Source organism: Chenopodium quinoa, unplaced genomic scaffold, assembly GCF_001683475.1.
Source record: "Chenopodium quinoa cultivar QQ74 unplaced genomic scaffold, ASM168347v1, whole genome shotgun sequence".
Classification (NCBI taxonomy): Eukaryota; Viridiplantae; Streptophyta; class Magnoliopsida; order Caryophyllales; family Amaranthaceae; genus Chenopodium; species Chenopodium quinoa.
Genome location: NW_018745684.1, coordinates 7379968 through 7392555, shown reverse-complemented (window position 1 = coordinate 7392555; position 12588 = coordinate 7379968). Strand labels below are relative to the sequence as shown.

The window sequence follows — 12588 nt, the reverse complement described above, 5'->3', positions numbered from 1 at the left end:
TGGCTCAGGATGTGCGCATGTCTATCAAAGGTTTTGATCCTTACAACGGAGATGTGTTGTACGTTTATTCTAAAGATAATCGTCTAATGGATGTGAATCTAAGAAGCAAGACGGTGCAATTAGTCTCGGATTTCAACTTCTCTGTATTTTCTTTGATCCCATCCTTCAGATTGTTTCCTTATTGTCCACCTCTCTGGCCAACCCCCATCACCAACACAGCGGTTGCTACTGATGATAATCAAGATACTTGACTTTGGTTAAGTACTACCTTCATTTCATATTATGTGCAACACAATTGGGTATTACATTCAATTGTTGCACATAATGTGAAACAGAATGGACCAAAGGTATAAAAATCACTTAATGAAATACTTTCTTAGTTTCTTCGAAATCCAATTGTTACTTTTCTGATTAAGCAAGCGATTTGAGAAAATTGAACATATTAATGTTACATAACAAAATTATAATGAATTGAACTTTAGCCCTCATTTACTAAATAACTACGAGTACTAAGCTAGAATCAATGTGAGAGTTAAAAGTGCAAAATCAAACTACCTTACAGCTCCATGCCTTTTAGGTATTGTACAAATCTATAAATTCCTTAAATTTAATGAACAAATATATAACAGATATGTAGATGATTTTCATTATAGAGGATTAAATTTGATCCATCTTTGAAACATTGCTAAACATTCTCGCGGCTTATAGTCAGGGGCAACATGTCCTGCTCCCTACAAAATTAATATTTTGTCTAATATTAATTGGTGCAAAATTGTACGAAGTAATCAATAATCATAACAAAAAAAAAATTGAGTGAAGTTCTATACCTTGATTGTAGTAAATGTCAAATTGTAGATGTCATTTGAATACTCTGTGACACATCTGTATGAAACGAGAAATTCTCAGACTAAATTGGTTTTTAGGGATTTACCATTTGTCGAAATATTTACTCGCAACACAAATTCACAATATTTCTCAGACACCTTCATCATGATGGAAGTGTGAAACTCAAACACGGCTTCCATGGTGAAGTTATACGAACAAATAAAGAGAGAAAGTGTAGGAAGTTTACCCTGCAACTTGGCCGTAAAGAAACCAAGGACTCCAATAAACATCATTTGGAACGACATTTAGCTTCTTCATCCATTTCAACGTGAACATATATGGCATGCATATATCCTGGTCACCACTATTCGTTAACATGTTAAACAAAGAATAGCTCAAAAAGGGCGATTTTTTTTTGTAACAAAGAGGACAACTCTAATATTATTAACCATGAATGAAACTCAGAATCTACATAAATTACCTGAAGATTAGTGCCCTGAAAGGGTGCATGGAAAGATTTTGATGAAAACTGACGCTACTATCGATATCGTGAGTGTAGTTAAACTCATCATTGTTGTGACCACGACAACGAATCCATTGGTTAATCGTTCCCTAAATACATTCTCAAGATTATTAGACTGCAACATGCTACACGATAGCATCAAATAGCTAATACAAAAGTGGTTATTTTGAGGATCGATTTACTTACCTCTCGAACATAAAGAGCTTTTTGGACATTAATGTTATTTGCCCACAATTCAGACATGCGACCATGATAGTATTGCTGTATGTACCACCGAATAGTAATAAAAATAAATTTGATGTCACTATTATTATAGAATCAACTTTAAATTATATGCCTCTCAACTTTGAAGAAAGAATGAAAGTGAGAATCAAAGCAATACCAGACACCACTTATCTGGTGATGGATGGAAGCATTTCGATTCAAGGACAAATTCATTTTCTAATGGAACAATGCACTGCATAGGCCAATAGTTAGACTTAGATCTACATATTTGTACATGATATATATTAAGTTTTTAACTCAGAACTATGTGAGTTAGATTTATGTATGCGAAAGAATATACTTTAAAGATAAACTCACCTTTGATGCAGTTTCAAGGCTCTTCTTGCATTGTGCATTACCTTTTGCAGCAATTGGCCGATAATCACCATGGCAACTTCCTTTGGCCGACTAACAATTGTAATATACATGATGATCCATTAGCAAAAAATTAATAAAAAAAATCACTTCAACAAATTATTTAAAAGAGAATTACATGCATAATGTCTTATTTAAAGAGTATTTATTTTTAAACTTTGATCCGTAGTACTAGACATTAGACAATGCTATGCTAACCATTGTCCTTGGAAAATTTCCTTGTAAATATTTATGGACAAACAATCAATGTATTGCACAAACATTTGGCACAAAAAAATGTATTTCAATGTTATTAGTGACACAAACATGCTGAAAGTAAAGTGACAATATACTAACCTCATATGTTTGATCGGATAGTACGGATACACGGTGAACATATTCAACTTTTGTTTGGTCTTCAAGGTACTTAGTAGTCACCGGATTCCCGAGAATATATCCCTGGATGCAAACGTGCGTTTTATTTGAAGAGAGAGATTGCAAGACAAATGAAATTTTAAAATTGACTAATAATGCCCTTGGTGTGTACTATATAAAATAATTTACATGGCGTGTTATCATTATAACTGTATATTTATCTTTATTCATATCCCCATCTCTTATTGAACTCCCCATGGAAGTTTTAAATTTACTCAGACAAGGTACTATGATTTTGTCTTTCTAAATCTATTATATAGGAGTATGATGATTATACTTAAACGTTGTAAATCAAACGCTCTCTTGACATAAAAAAAAAAACATATATGTAACACACCTGAAGATTTATTTTTGCCCCAAAACCTATTTCATTTCCTATAGGACAAGAAACTCATCATACATACAAGTGTTAAATAAAACGCATTAATATAGGTCGTAATTTTAAAAAGATGTATGCATCACAAGGGGGAAACAAATTTCAAATATTGGTGGGGGGATTGAAGTTGAGCCTGTGACTTTCATATACGAGCCATTAGTCTTAATTGCTAGGCCAATATAGTCTTAATCGCTGGGCCAATACCTCATTGGTAAGGCAGAACACATGATAAAATGCAAGGAATCATTTGAGGTGCATTAATTTTAACCACTTTGTATAGGACCGAGCTCAATCGGCTAATAATTGAACTAACCTTCTTCAAAAACTCATATGCTTGTTTTGCCGTATTTGTATCACCGGGAAGATAAGCATTGTTTGTTGCATAGGAAAATCCAGCACCAACAGGTGAATCGAGAAATATTATGTTTGCAACCTTAAACATTTATTGTATCTTTACTTTACAATAAAGATAGATAAATTAATACTTCTACCATACTTTATATAATGCATCACTTCATAATAGATAATTACTTTATAAATGTACACCCTAGTAGCTTAAAATATGTTTTTTTGGGATGAACACACTAAAAAGTTGAAAAAAGCTTGATTAATTTGTCTTCCTACATTTATTTTGTAATCGGTGATCCTGTACATTTTCAAATATGAAATTTTGATTTTTGAGGGTTAAGAATACTTTAGAATTTCTCTTATATTTATACACACCTAAAATTTTCAATATAGAAGATGATAATATGATATGATATACTTCGTATTAAGTATACTAAAAATTTTCTATTTACAATAATAAATTCCCTTAATTTATATTGAGGCCTCGTTCTCTTCACCTTATTTTTGCTAAACTGAAATTATTTCTAAAATTAATTCACTTAATTATAATTTCTTAAACATAAATTTTTATATGTGGCTTGCACACCATGTGGCCGAGGTTACTTGAGTTACTCGATCAGGGGTTACTTAACAACATAACCTCACAAAAATTATAAGTTAGAGTTCAAATTAGACTAAACACCTTAAATAAGACGAACTGAATATAACCTATGTTCTTTTCAATCAGCTGAAATTAATTCAAACTTTATTTGATATATTTGAATTAATTTTTCTAAAGAGCAAAATAACATAGCATAATTGGCAAGGTATGGGACAAAATGCCTTCTACAACCTTATTGGATTAAATGTCCTTTTTACATACATTATTCGCAAGTTTCTAGTTATTTTACTATTTTCATGTAATTTTATTAGATTTGCCTCAATATATATTGAGCAAATAATAACTCAATGTGAAGCATAAATTGTGAATTAACAAGAGTAAAAATACCAATAATGCAATTTAAAAAAATAGAGGAAGTAATCGACATAAACACATACCCGGTTTGAGGGTTAAAAGGAAGAATTCCAGGGAAGCCAGGTAGAAATCGAACAACATTTGAATTTGTATTTGGAGTTGTATGATAATTGTTACACAACACAAATGATACCAAAATCATCGTCATTGCTAATATTAGTTGAGTTACAATTTTTTTATTAATCATTTAGTTTCTTGAAATTAATTAAAGGGAAGAAACAAATTAATTGTTGAAACTGAGAAATGGAGAGAGAAGTTCATATAAACTACAAGTATATACGGAGTAGTTGGAGTTAAGGAAGGTCTGAATAAGCTACTCGGCACTAGTTACGAAAATTTGAAGTTGATTAATTAAATCATTCGGATATGGTAATGTTAAATGTTGTACGATAAACTTGGGAATTGAATTGTATTATGGCTTGTGATATCTGTGACTATCTAATCATTAATAAAATATGGAAAAAGATATATGCAGCTCTTAAAAAGTTAAAAGTGAAAAGAATTGACAATAAATAAACATTTATTACACCAATTTACTCGTAAATTGTCTATAAATTCCCAACTTAATACTAAAAAGAGAAGTATATTAAATACTAAAAAAATATTATAAATGTTATGAAATATTTGTGGATATCCATTATCCTCCTTGTATCATTCTGGAATATTCTAGATCTAGGGTTTATTGTTATCTAAGCAAACCGTAGTTATATTGTATATATATGTCCGTACTCTATGGAATAATAAGCTGATAAATTCTCTCTCCATCTCTCATATTTTCTCCTTATTTTATAACACGTTATCAGCACCAAAATTCTAAATAATTAATAAATCTTTTGATTCCTATACATATACATAATTATGTGTATACCACTTTCCTCCATTGAAATTCCTCTCAAACCTTCTCTTCAAATATCTTTTGCTACCATTTCAAGATTCATATTATCAGAGAAATTTGCTTAATTGATCAAATCAATCAATTTTTGTTATCAAACCCCGTTTTCCCAATTTACGCGGTTTCCTCCCGCTCTAAATCTTGTTCTCTTTTATCTGGGTTTTCTTTGTTGATTTTTACGGATCAAACCCCATTAATTAATCATGTTTATGAGGATTTTCGGCAAACCCAAGGAGGTTACAACGAGTGCTATTGCTACTTTGGATAAATTGAGTGAGGTTTGTTCTTATGATTTTTTTTTTTAGTTTTTGTTCTATTGTTTAATTTTGTTTATGCAGATTTTCTTAATTTTAATTTCGATCTCTTGCAATTGATAAATCTTTGCTGTGTTTCTCTTCTGTTGATTGATGAGATGGGTGCTTGATTTTGGTATTTTACCGCTGAAATATATGATACTTTTTATTGGATTAATATCAAGTGTCTTAAGATTAATGCTATATTTCTGAGGATGTAAATGAATTAACAAGTTTTCTGTATGCAGAAAATGTTTGTTGTAATCGTTTGTCGTGTTTGTATTGATTTGATGCGTTGAGATAGTGTACTTCTGTGAGTTGTATTGTAAGCGGAGTTAATTCATTTTTTGGATTAACAAGTTGCGGGGCTGTTAGAGGAACGTAAACTGTTTGGATAGGATTTTCTGTTTTGAGCAACAATTATGAGTTTACAACCAATTTGATGTTCAGTTTTTGTGAATAGTTTTGTTAATGAGGTAGCTAATCTTGTAATTTCAACACCCAATCAAATTAATTACAGAGTTTAAGGTGGATTTAAGGTAATAACTCCTAATAAGTTGTTTGGTGATTTTTGGAAATTAAAATGTGCGAGTACCTCTAATTATGCATTAAATCCATTGCCATTGCCATTGCCTTACTGCATCGGTTTAATTTTGATATTGTATGGACTATGGAGTACTACTCTATCAAATAATTTTGATCTGTTTAATTTTAATCTTGAAACTTTATATTCTAATTTTGTTTAAGTAGTGGTAGCTATATTCACTTTGTGTGATTTGTCTATTATGTAGCCTTTTATAAATCCTAGAATGTGAACTACAATAGTATGATGCCTATGTAATACAATATGATACAAGTATACCTTATGTTCCACCAATCCGCTATTAAGGTAATCGATGCTTATTCAGATTACAATATATTATCACATTGATAATTTAAATGTTTATTTGATGATTATCATTATCCCAACATTGGTTAACTACATTGGATTATTATTTAACTTTACTTATCAAATAATAAGATTTTACACAATTTTTAGGCTAATAGATCAAGGCAGATACACCTACATTTTTTTTTGCATTAAGTTTCGTTTTTAAGAGCTAGGATATTCTATATCTATTTATATTATGTATGGTAGTATATATATAGTATGTACTCTATTATAACTCTCACCAAATAACATGATGCTTTCTTGTGATAATGATAATACATATTTGTTGACATGCCATAATGATAATACTTCTTTGTTAACATGATGCTTTTTTATACTAGCACATACAAGCTGACATGTGATATTAGTCTTGGATTGGAACATTTCTATATTTTCTTCACCTTTTAATAGTTCACATTATATCCAAGTATAGATAATAGTCATAATACATATTTGTTGCAATTTTACAAAATATGGGACATGCATGAAACCTATTTGATCCTCTTGTTTGAACCGGAGTAACTAATTGTTAATTAAACGCTCTCGTCTTAACTTGTTTGATGATCATACATTCATTTGGTTTGGTTTTATAAATGAGATGAGAGTCTATACATATGAGCACGACTAATATTTGTTACATATGAGCAAGATTATTATTATAAGTTTATTCTCTCCTTAACGCCATGAGAAAGAATATATAAAAGGCTAGACTTTGAATAGTATTCTAGACGACACTGAACTCAGGGTGGATGTGAGTTGGTAAATCATAAATTACTAGATTTACTCACTCCCTAAAGTAAATGAGAAATTGGGATTGAAAGGATAACAAATATGATTGCATGATGTTTTCTTAATTATGATTCATTAAATAAGAATTGCAAAACCATGATGTGCGGACCTAAAGTTTTCTAGATTTATAAAGAGTACTCACACACATAGACTTAAAGTTTCTTAAACTTATAAAGCCCAAAACCCTTAAGAATAATACAAAAGTTTAGAAAATAAAGTTGACATAATGTCTTTTAATTTGGTGGTTATTTTAGATACCATACTTTGGGTGAGTATTAATGATTCACAGATTACTAGATAGATTCTTGATTAAAATGATACATGCATGTTTTCATGATGAATATAATTCATGCAAAATTATACGATTTGCAAATTAAACATGATTGCACAATTTTTATATGAGCAAGAGATAGATGACATTGTGGGAAACTTACTTGTAAAATTATATTTATTATGCCCATACTTATAGAGATTATAAAATTGAGTAAGAGTTACGAGTAAGAGTTTATAAGAATAGTTTTATTGTGCTTGATACATGCATTGCTAAAAGAATTTATGTCTTAAAAGGTGCAAGAGATTTAAAGGTTGTTGAATTCATTTCGTGCCCCATATGCAAGGATTAGGGGGAGATTGTAATTATTTCATTATTTTATGTAATCCTTGCACATAAATAATAAGATACATCATAGTCAGTTTGTTACATACATTAGCTTAAATATCAATGATTTATTTAATAAAGTTGACCACATAATTATTAAATATTTAATGACACCATCCTGAAGATGGATATGAATAAATGACATTGACTCTATATCAAATATAAATGGTCCAATTAAAACTAATGTCCCAGAAGGACAACAAACATCAATTTTTAATGAACCTAAAGCACGCCTGAAGCGTGGTATTTCAATAGGTTCCAAAATAAAATATAAGAATCTTGAATCAGGAAAAGGGCAATTAGTGATACATTTTGATAGATCTTTATAAGAGATTATTTTAGTAAAAGGAATATGTACCATGATTATATAGAGTACTCTAAAAGAGTATAGAATTATCCAACAAGCTTAGCATGTATCAAGATTATAGTCTAAACTCCAACAGAGTATAAATTCTTAGATCAAGTATTAGATGATTGTCGTGCCAATTATATAAAGAACCATATGTTGGTGTTCTAATATCACATCATATTCATGGCCATGCATAAATTATGTCTCATAAAGTGATCACCAGTGTTGGAAAACTAACCATAGTTTAAATTTAGATAAACGATTGGATGTGATAATTAAATTAGGCCATCCGGGTTCAATAAATACCCGTTATGAAAACCTGAAGTTTCGTTTGATAATGTGCTGACACTCTCTCAATGTTAGATATATGAAATGAATTGAATGGCAAGACATAACATTGGGATTGAGCTATAATAATTTTTGCTTAATGAAAATTTTAAGAGCTAATAGGTTTTGATTTTCATATATACGAAAGAGTAATAGGTGACCAGAAGTTCACCAGAATAACTTATATATTATTGTCAAGTATTAGGTGATCAGAAGCTCACCAAATACACTATTTAAGTCTTCAAAGATCTAGAAGATCACCACCTAGTAGAATTACAAGCAAGTAATTTATGCTTGTATACCAATTCTTTTGATTGGGGCTATTATATGTCAGCACATAAGAAATAGGAGAAGAAAGAAAAACGTACAACTGCACAACACATGTCTCCCCATTGACATTGATCTCCGGAAGAGAAAATATTATGGAAAATGTAATAATAAATACACATGATGTGTAAAGTTAATGATTCTTCATTGAAATTGTTCTCTAGAAGAGATAAATCTTGTTTAATAGAATCTTTTAAGAGATTATTTTTTATTGTGATCCTCCTAATGAAATGAATTTTAATGCAAATTTGTATACTAAGTTGGTATAAAATTAAACGCCCCTATAAATGAGATATTTTATCAACGCAGGGGGAGAAGAATTAGCAAAAGTTGGAAAAATCGAAAAATATATAATTGATGATCCCTATAAAGGAAGTTTGAAAAGTTATATGCCAACTTTTGCCTATATATTATCAAGATATGTTGCACATTTATGATTTGATTGTATTTAGTTATGACTCATGTTGCATAGCGTTGAAGATACTTTTTGATCATATTATGTGTATACATTGAGATAAAATCTTGCTAATTATACTTGAATCACTACACCTGAAGTGTAGGTTGTATGATCGGTTCCAAAATAAAGATATGATATGTGGAAAGATAGTGCAGTTAATACTTTTAATAGTGTAATAGTATATAAATACCATAGTGTATAAATACCCAAAAGTGGTATAGATATCTGAATTATTACAATAGATGGCCTATGATGTAAGAAAAAATTATGATGGTACCAATGAAAAATATATTCAGATATCATTGTCGAAATAGCATACAAATTAAAATTTTACCCTGAGAAATTATATGATGATACCGGTATATGATGGAACCGACAAATAATGTATATGCATGATAGAATGGACTAGTGAATAAGGGATCTGGAATATATGTCTATTTTGATGTCGACATATAATGATCAAAAGTTTATTATGGACCAGAAGTCCAATGAAATATGGATTTTTAAATCCACATTGTACAGTGTCTTGCATTATTTTGAGTCATATGTATGTTTATATGCATGTATAAGTCATAGGTTAACGGATTGTTCATTGCATATGTCAGTAGTTGTTAAATGCATTACTTATTGTATTTTTGCTTAATATGTTATCATGTTTTATATATCTCTTATTGCATGCATTAGTTTCTATACAATATTTCTAGTGTATGTGCATGCTCATTCAAAGTATAGTAAGACATATTTATATTCCAACGGGCTTATAATTATGATAAAATTATATACGACGTTGATCTAATATTATTTATGAATCATGTAAGAGAAGTTCCCGAAGAACTTATATGCAACGTATTTATAGCCCTACAAATTTTATATCTTGAATATTGCAATTATTATCAAACTCTTGAAAAGTCTATGTGACTACATCATTGATTTCTCAACCTGAAGTTTGAGCATATGAAAGTTAGTGAGATTTGCTTTTGTATTTGCAAGAGAGCTATCGTGTCAATTATGAAACGTCCAAGGAATATCAATGGAATACTTATGCGTGAGAATTTTTGTTTATGGTCCAGAAGAACCATGATTAGCGTATCTAAATACATGTGTTATATTATAATTCATATGAAATTGAAGAACGACATTAATAATATCAAGTTTTGTTATCAAATTATTATTAATGAATATTTAATCGAATAATGATCATCGATTTTTATTATTCACGACCTTCAGAAGAAGGCCTAACCGCATAAGTTTAACTTTTAAAGTAACTTTATTCAAACAGAGGTTTGGAATGATATAGAGATAAATACATGTATGGTGAAATGAAGACACTTCACATGTTCTCTTGAATACTTGGAGATGCACTTTCAGTTTAGGAGGATCGAAGACCAAGAATGATATTTGACTACATATTAGAAAATATCCAATCATATTGGATTCATTGTTGCGGCACTAGAAAATCTCAAGTTATGTATTCATCAGGGGGTGAAAATACGCGCTGCACTCTTTTTCCCTTGACCATGGTTTTGTCCCACGTTAGGTTTTCTTGGTAAGGTTTTTAATGAAGCGGCATCTATCTCGAGCGTATTAAGAAGAATGTTATACTCTTTTTCCTTCATTAGGTTTTTTTTATCCCACAGGGTTTTTCCTAATAAGGTTTTAACGAGGCACACTCTTCGATAATGGACATCCAAGGGGGAGCGTTATGAAATATTTGTGGATATCCATTATCCTCCTTGTATCATTCCGGAATATTCTAGATCTAGGGTTTATTATTACCTAAGCAAACCCTAGTTATATTGTATATATATCCGTACTCTATGAAATAATAAGTTGATGAATTCTCTCTCCATCTCTCATATTTTCTCCTTATTTTATAACAATAAATAAATAAACTAAGTAGTACCCCGACTTATGCGTATATTTATCATAAAATACCAAAATTTATACTACATAAAGCAAGTTTATATAGGGTCACGTTGAGGCAAAAATAGAGATCTACTTTAGAATATGGCAAAAGAATTTCCACGGGATAATAGATACAATAAATAGAGTTTTTTACTTTTTTTTTTTATTTATTTTTTACTTTTTTTTTTTTGAGGGAAAGGTAGCACGAGCATTTTATTAAAACTAGGATGGCCTACACGCGCGATCGGAGTGGCTAGCTCTTGCGGAGAAGTTGTATTGGCGAGTATTTACACCTTTGGTTTGGGTGGTAGACCTGGTAGTTTTAATACGTACTATTTGATTTATGTGCCTATGTGGTGGCTTTGTAGAAGTATAAGAAAGCCACCAAAATTTTTTATAAAAATTATTTTTTAAAATCCTAAAAAGTTTGACAATGTTATTTTAAAATTATTATTAAATAATATTTAATTAACTAGATGAAACATGTGTGATGCACGGTTTGTTTGTATTTTTTCAAATAAAATATTTTATTAAATATATATTTATCTAATAAACTTTGTAATATTCGCTTGCTAACTACTTGAATTTTTTATTATAAAATGAATTATCAACTTTATTTCTCATATTTAGATAAAATTTGTAATATAAAAAGATAATATTTTATTTCACAAATAAAGTTTCATATGTGGCTGGTCACACCGTGTGGTCGGGATTACTTGGTCAGGTGTTACTTGGTTGGTCAAGGGTTATTCAATCGATCAGGGGTTACTCGGACGGTCAAGGGTTACTCGGTTAGTATTTGGGTGTGTATCAGTCGACCACACGATATGACCAGCCACACAAAAAAGCACTAAAATTAGTATAAAATTTTATAATTAATATAAAAAGGCGCTGATTTTATTTTTATAATTAATATAAATTTTTTTAATCTAAAATAAATTGCAATTTTTTTTTCATTGGCTAAAATATAATATGTGACGCTCTAAAATTAATCTTACGTGGCATAATTCTATTATAGCGTTTCTTAAAAAAAAAAACCTAATCTTAAGTGGCGCTCTAAAAAAACTAATCCTATTATATTATAATTCTACGTGGCGCTTTTTATTATAATTATATGTAGCGTTTAAAAAAAAAATTAATCTTAAGTGGCATAATCCGATTGTAGCGTTTTAAAAATATTAATCCTAAGTGGCGCTCTATTAATTTTTTAAAAATTAAAATCCTACGTGGCGCTCTAAAAACTCGGGAAAACACTCCCCTTTATATATATATATATATATATATGTATATTAGGTTTACATCCCTTCATATCTTAAGCGGCAATTGTTAATTTAGAACTCTTAATTGATTTGCATGTTTCAATAATACCTAGTATAATATTTTTAGCTTGTTTTTCTTCAAATAAATTTTTTGTGAGCTTTGGTCATACAGAGTAATAATATGTGAAATGTTGCAGCTAAAAACTTAATAATGTAAGTTCTTTAATGTTTTATGACCATCTAATATTTATATCTAATACT

The 12588-nt window shown here is 29.9% G+C and overlaps 1 protein-coding gene across 1 annotated transcript; it reads right to left on the bottom strand.

Annotated features, from left to right (window-relative positions):
- Window positions 1-405: 405 nt before the first annotated feature.
- LOC110717729 (serine carboxypeptidase-like 17) lies at window positions 406-3490 on the bottom strand. The gene is made up of 9 exons (XM_021896489.1): window positions 3091-3490; window positions 2324-2425; window positions 1931-2020; window positions 1731-1805; window positions 1535-1609; window positions 1307-1437; window positions 1073-1189; window positions 828-882; window positions 406-731 (listed from the first exon to the last, which is right to left on the bottom strand). The coding sequence occupies exons 1-9, from the start codon at window positions 3217-3219 to the stop codon at window positions 648-650; spliced, it is 858 nt and encodes a 285-aa protein (XP_021752181.1). The 5' UTR covers window positions 3220-3490; the 3' UTR covers window positions 406-647.
- Window positions 3491-12588: the final 9098 nt, after the last annotated feature.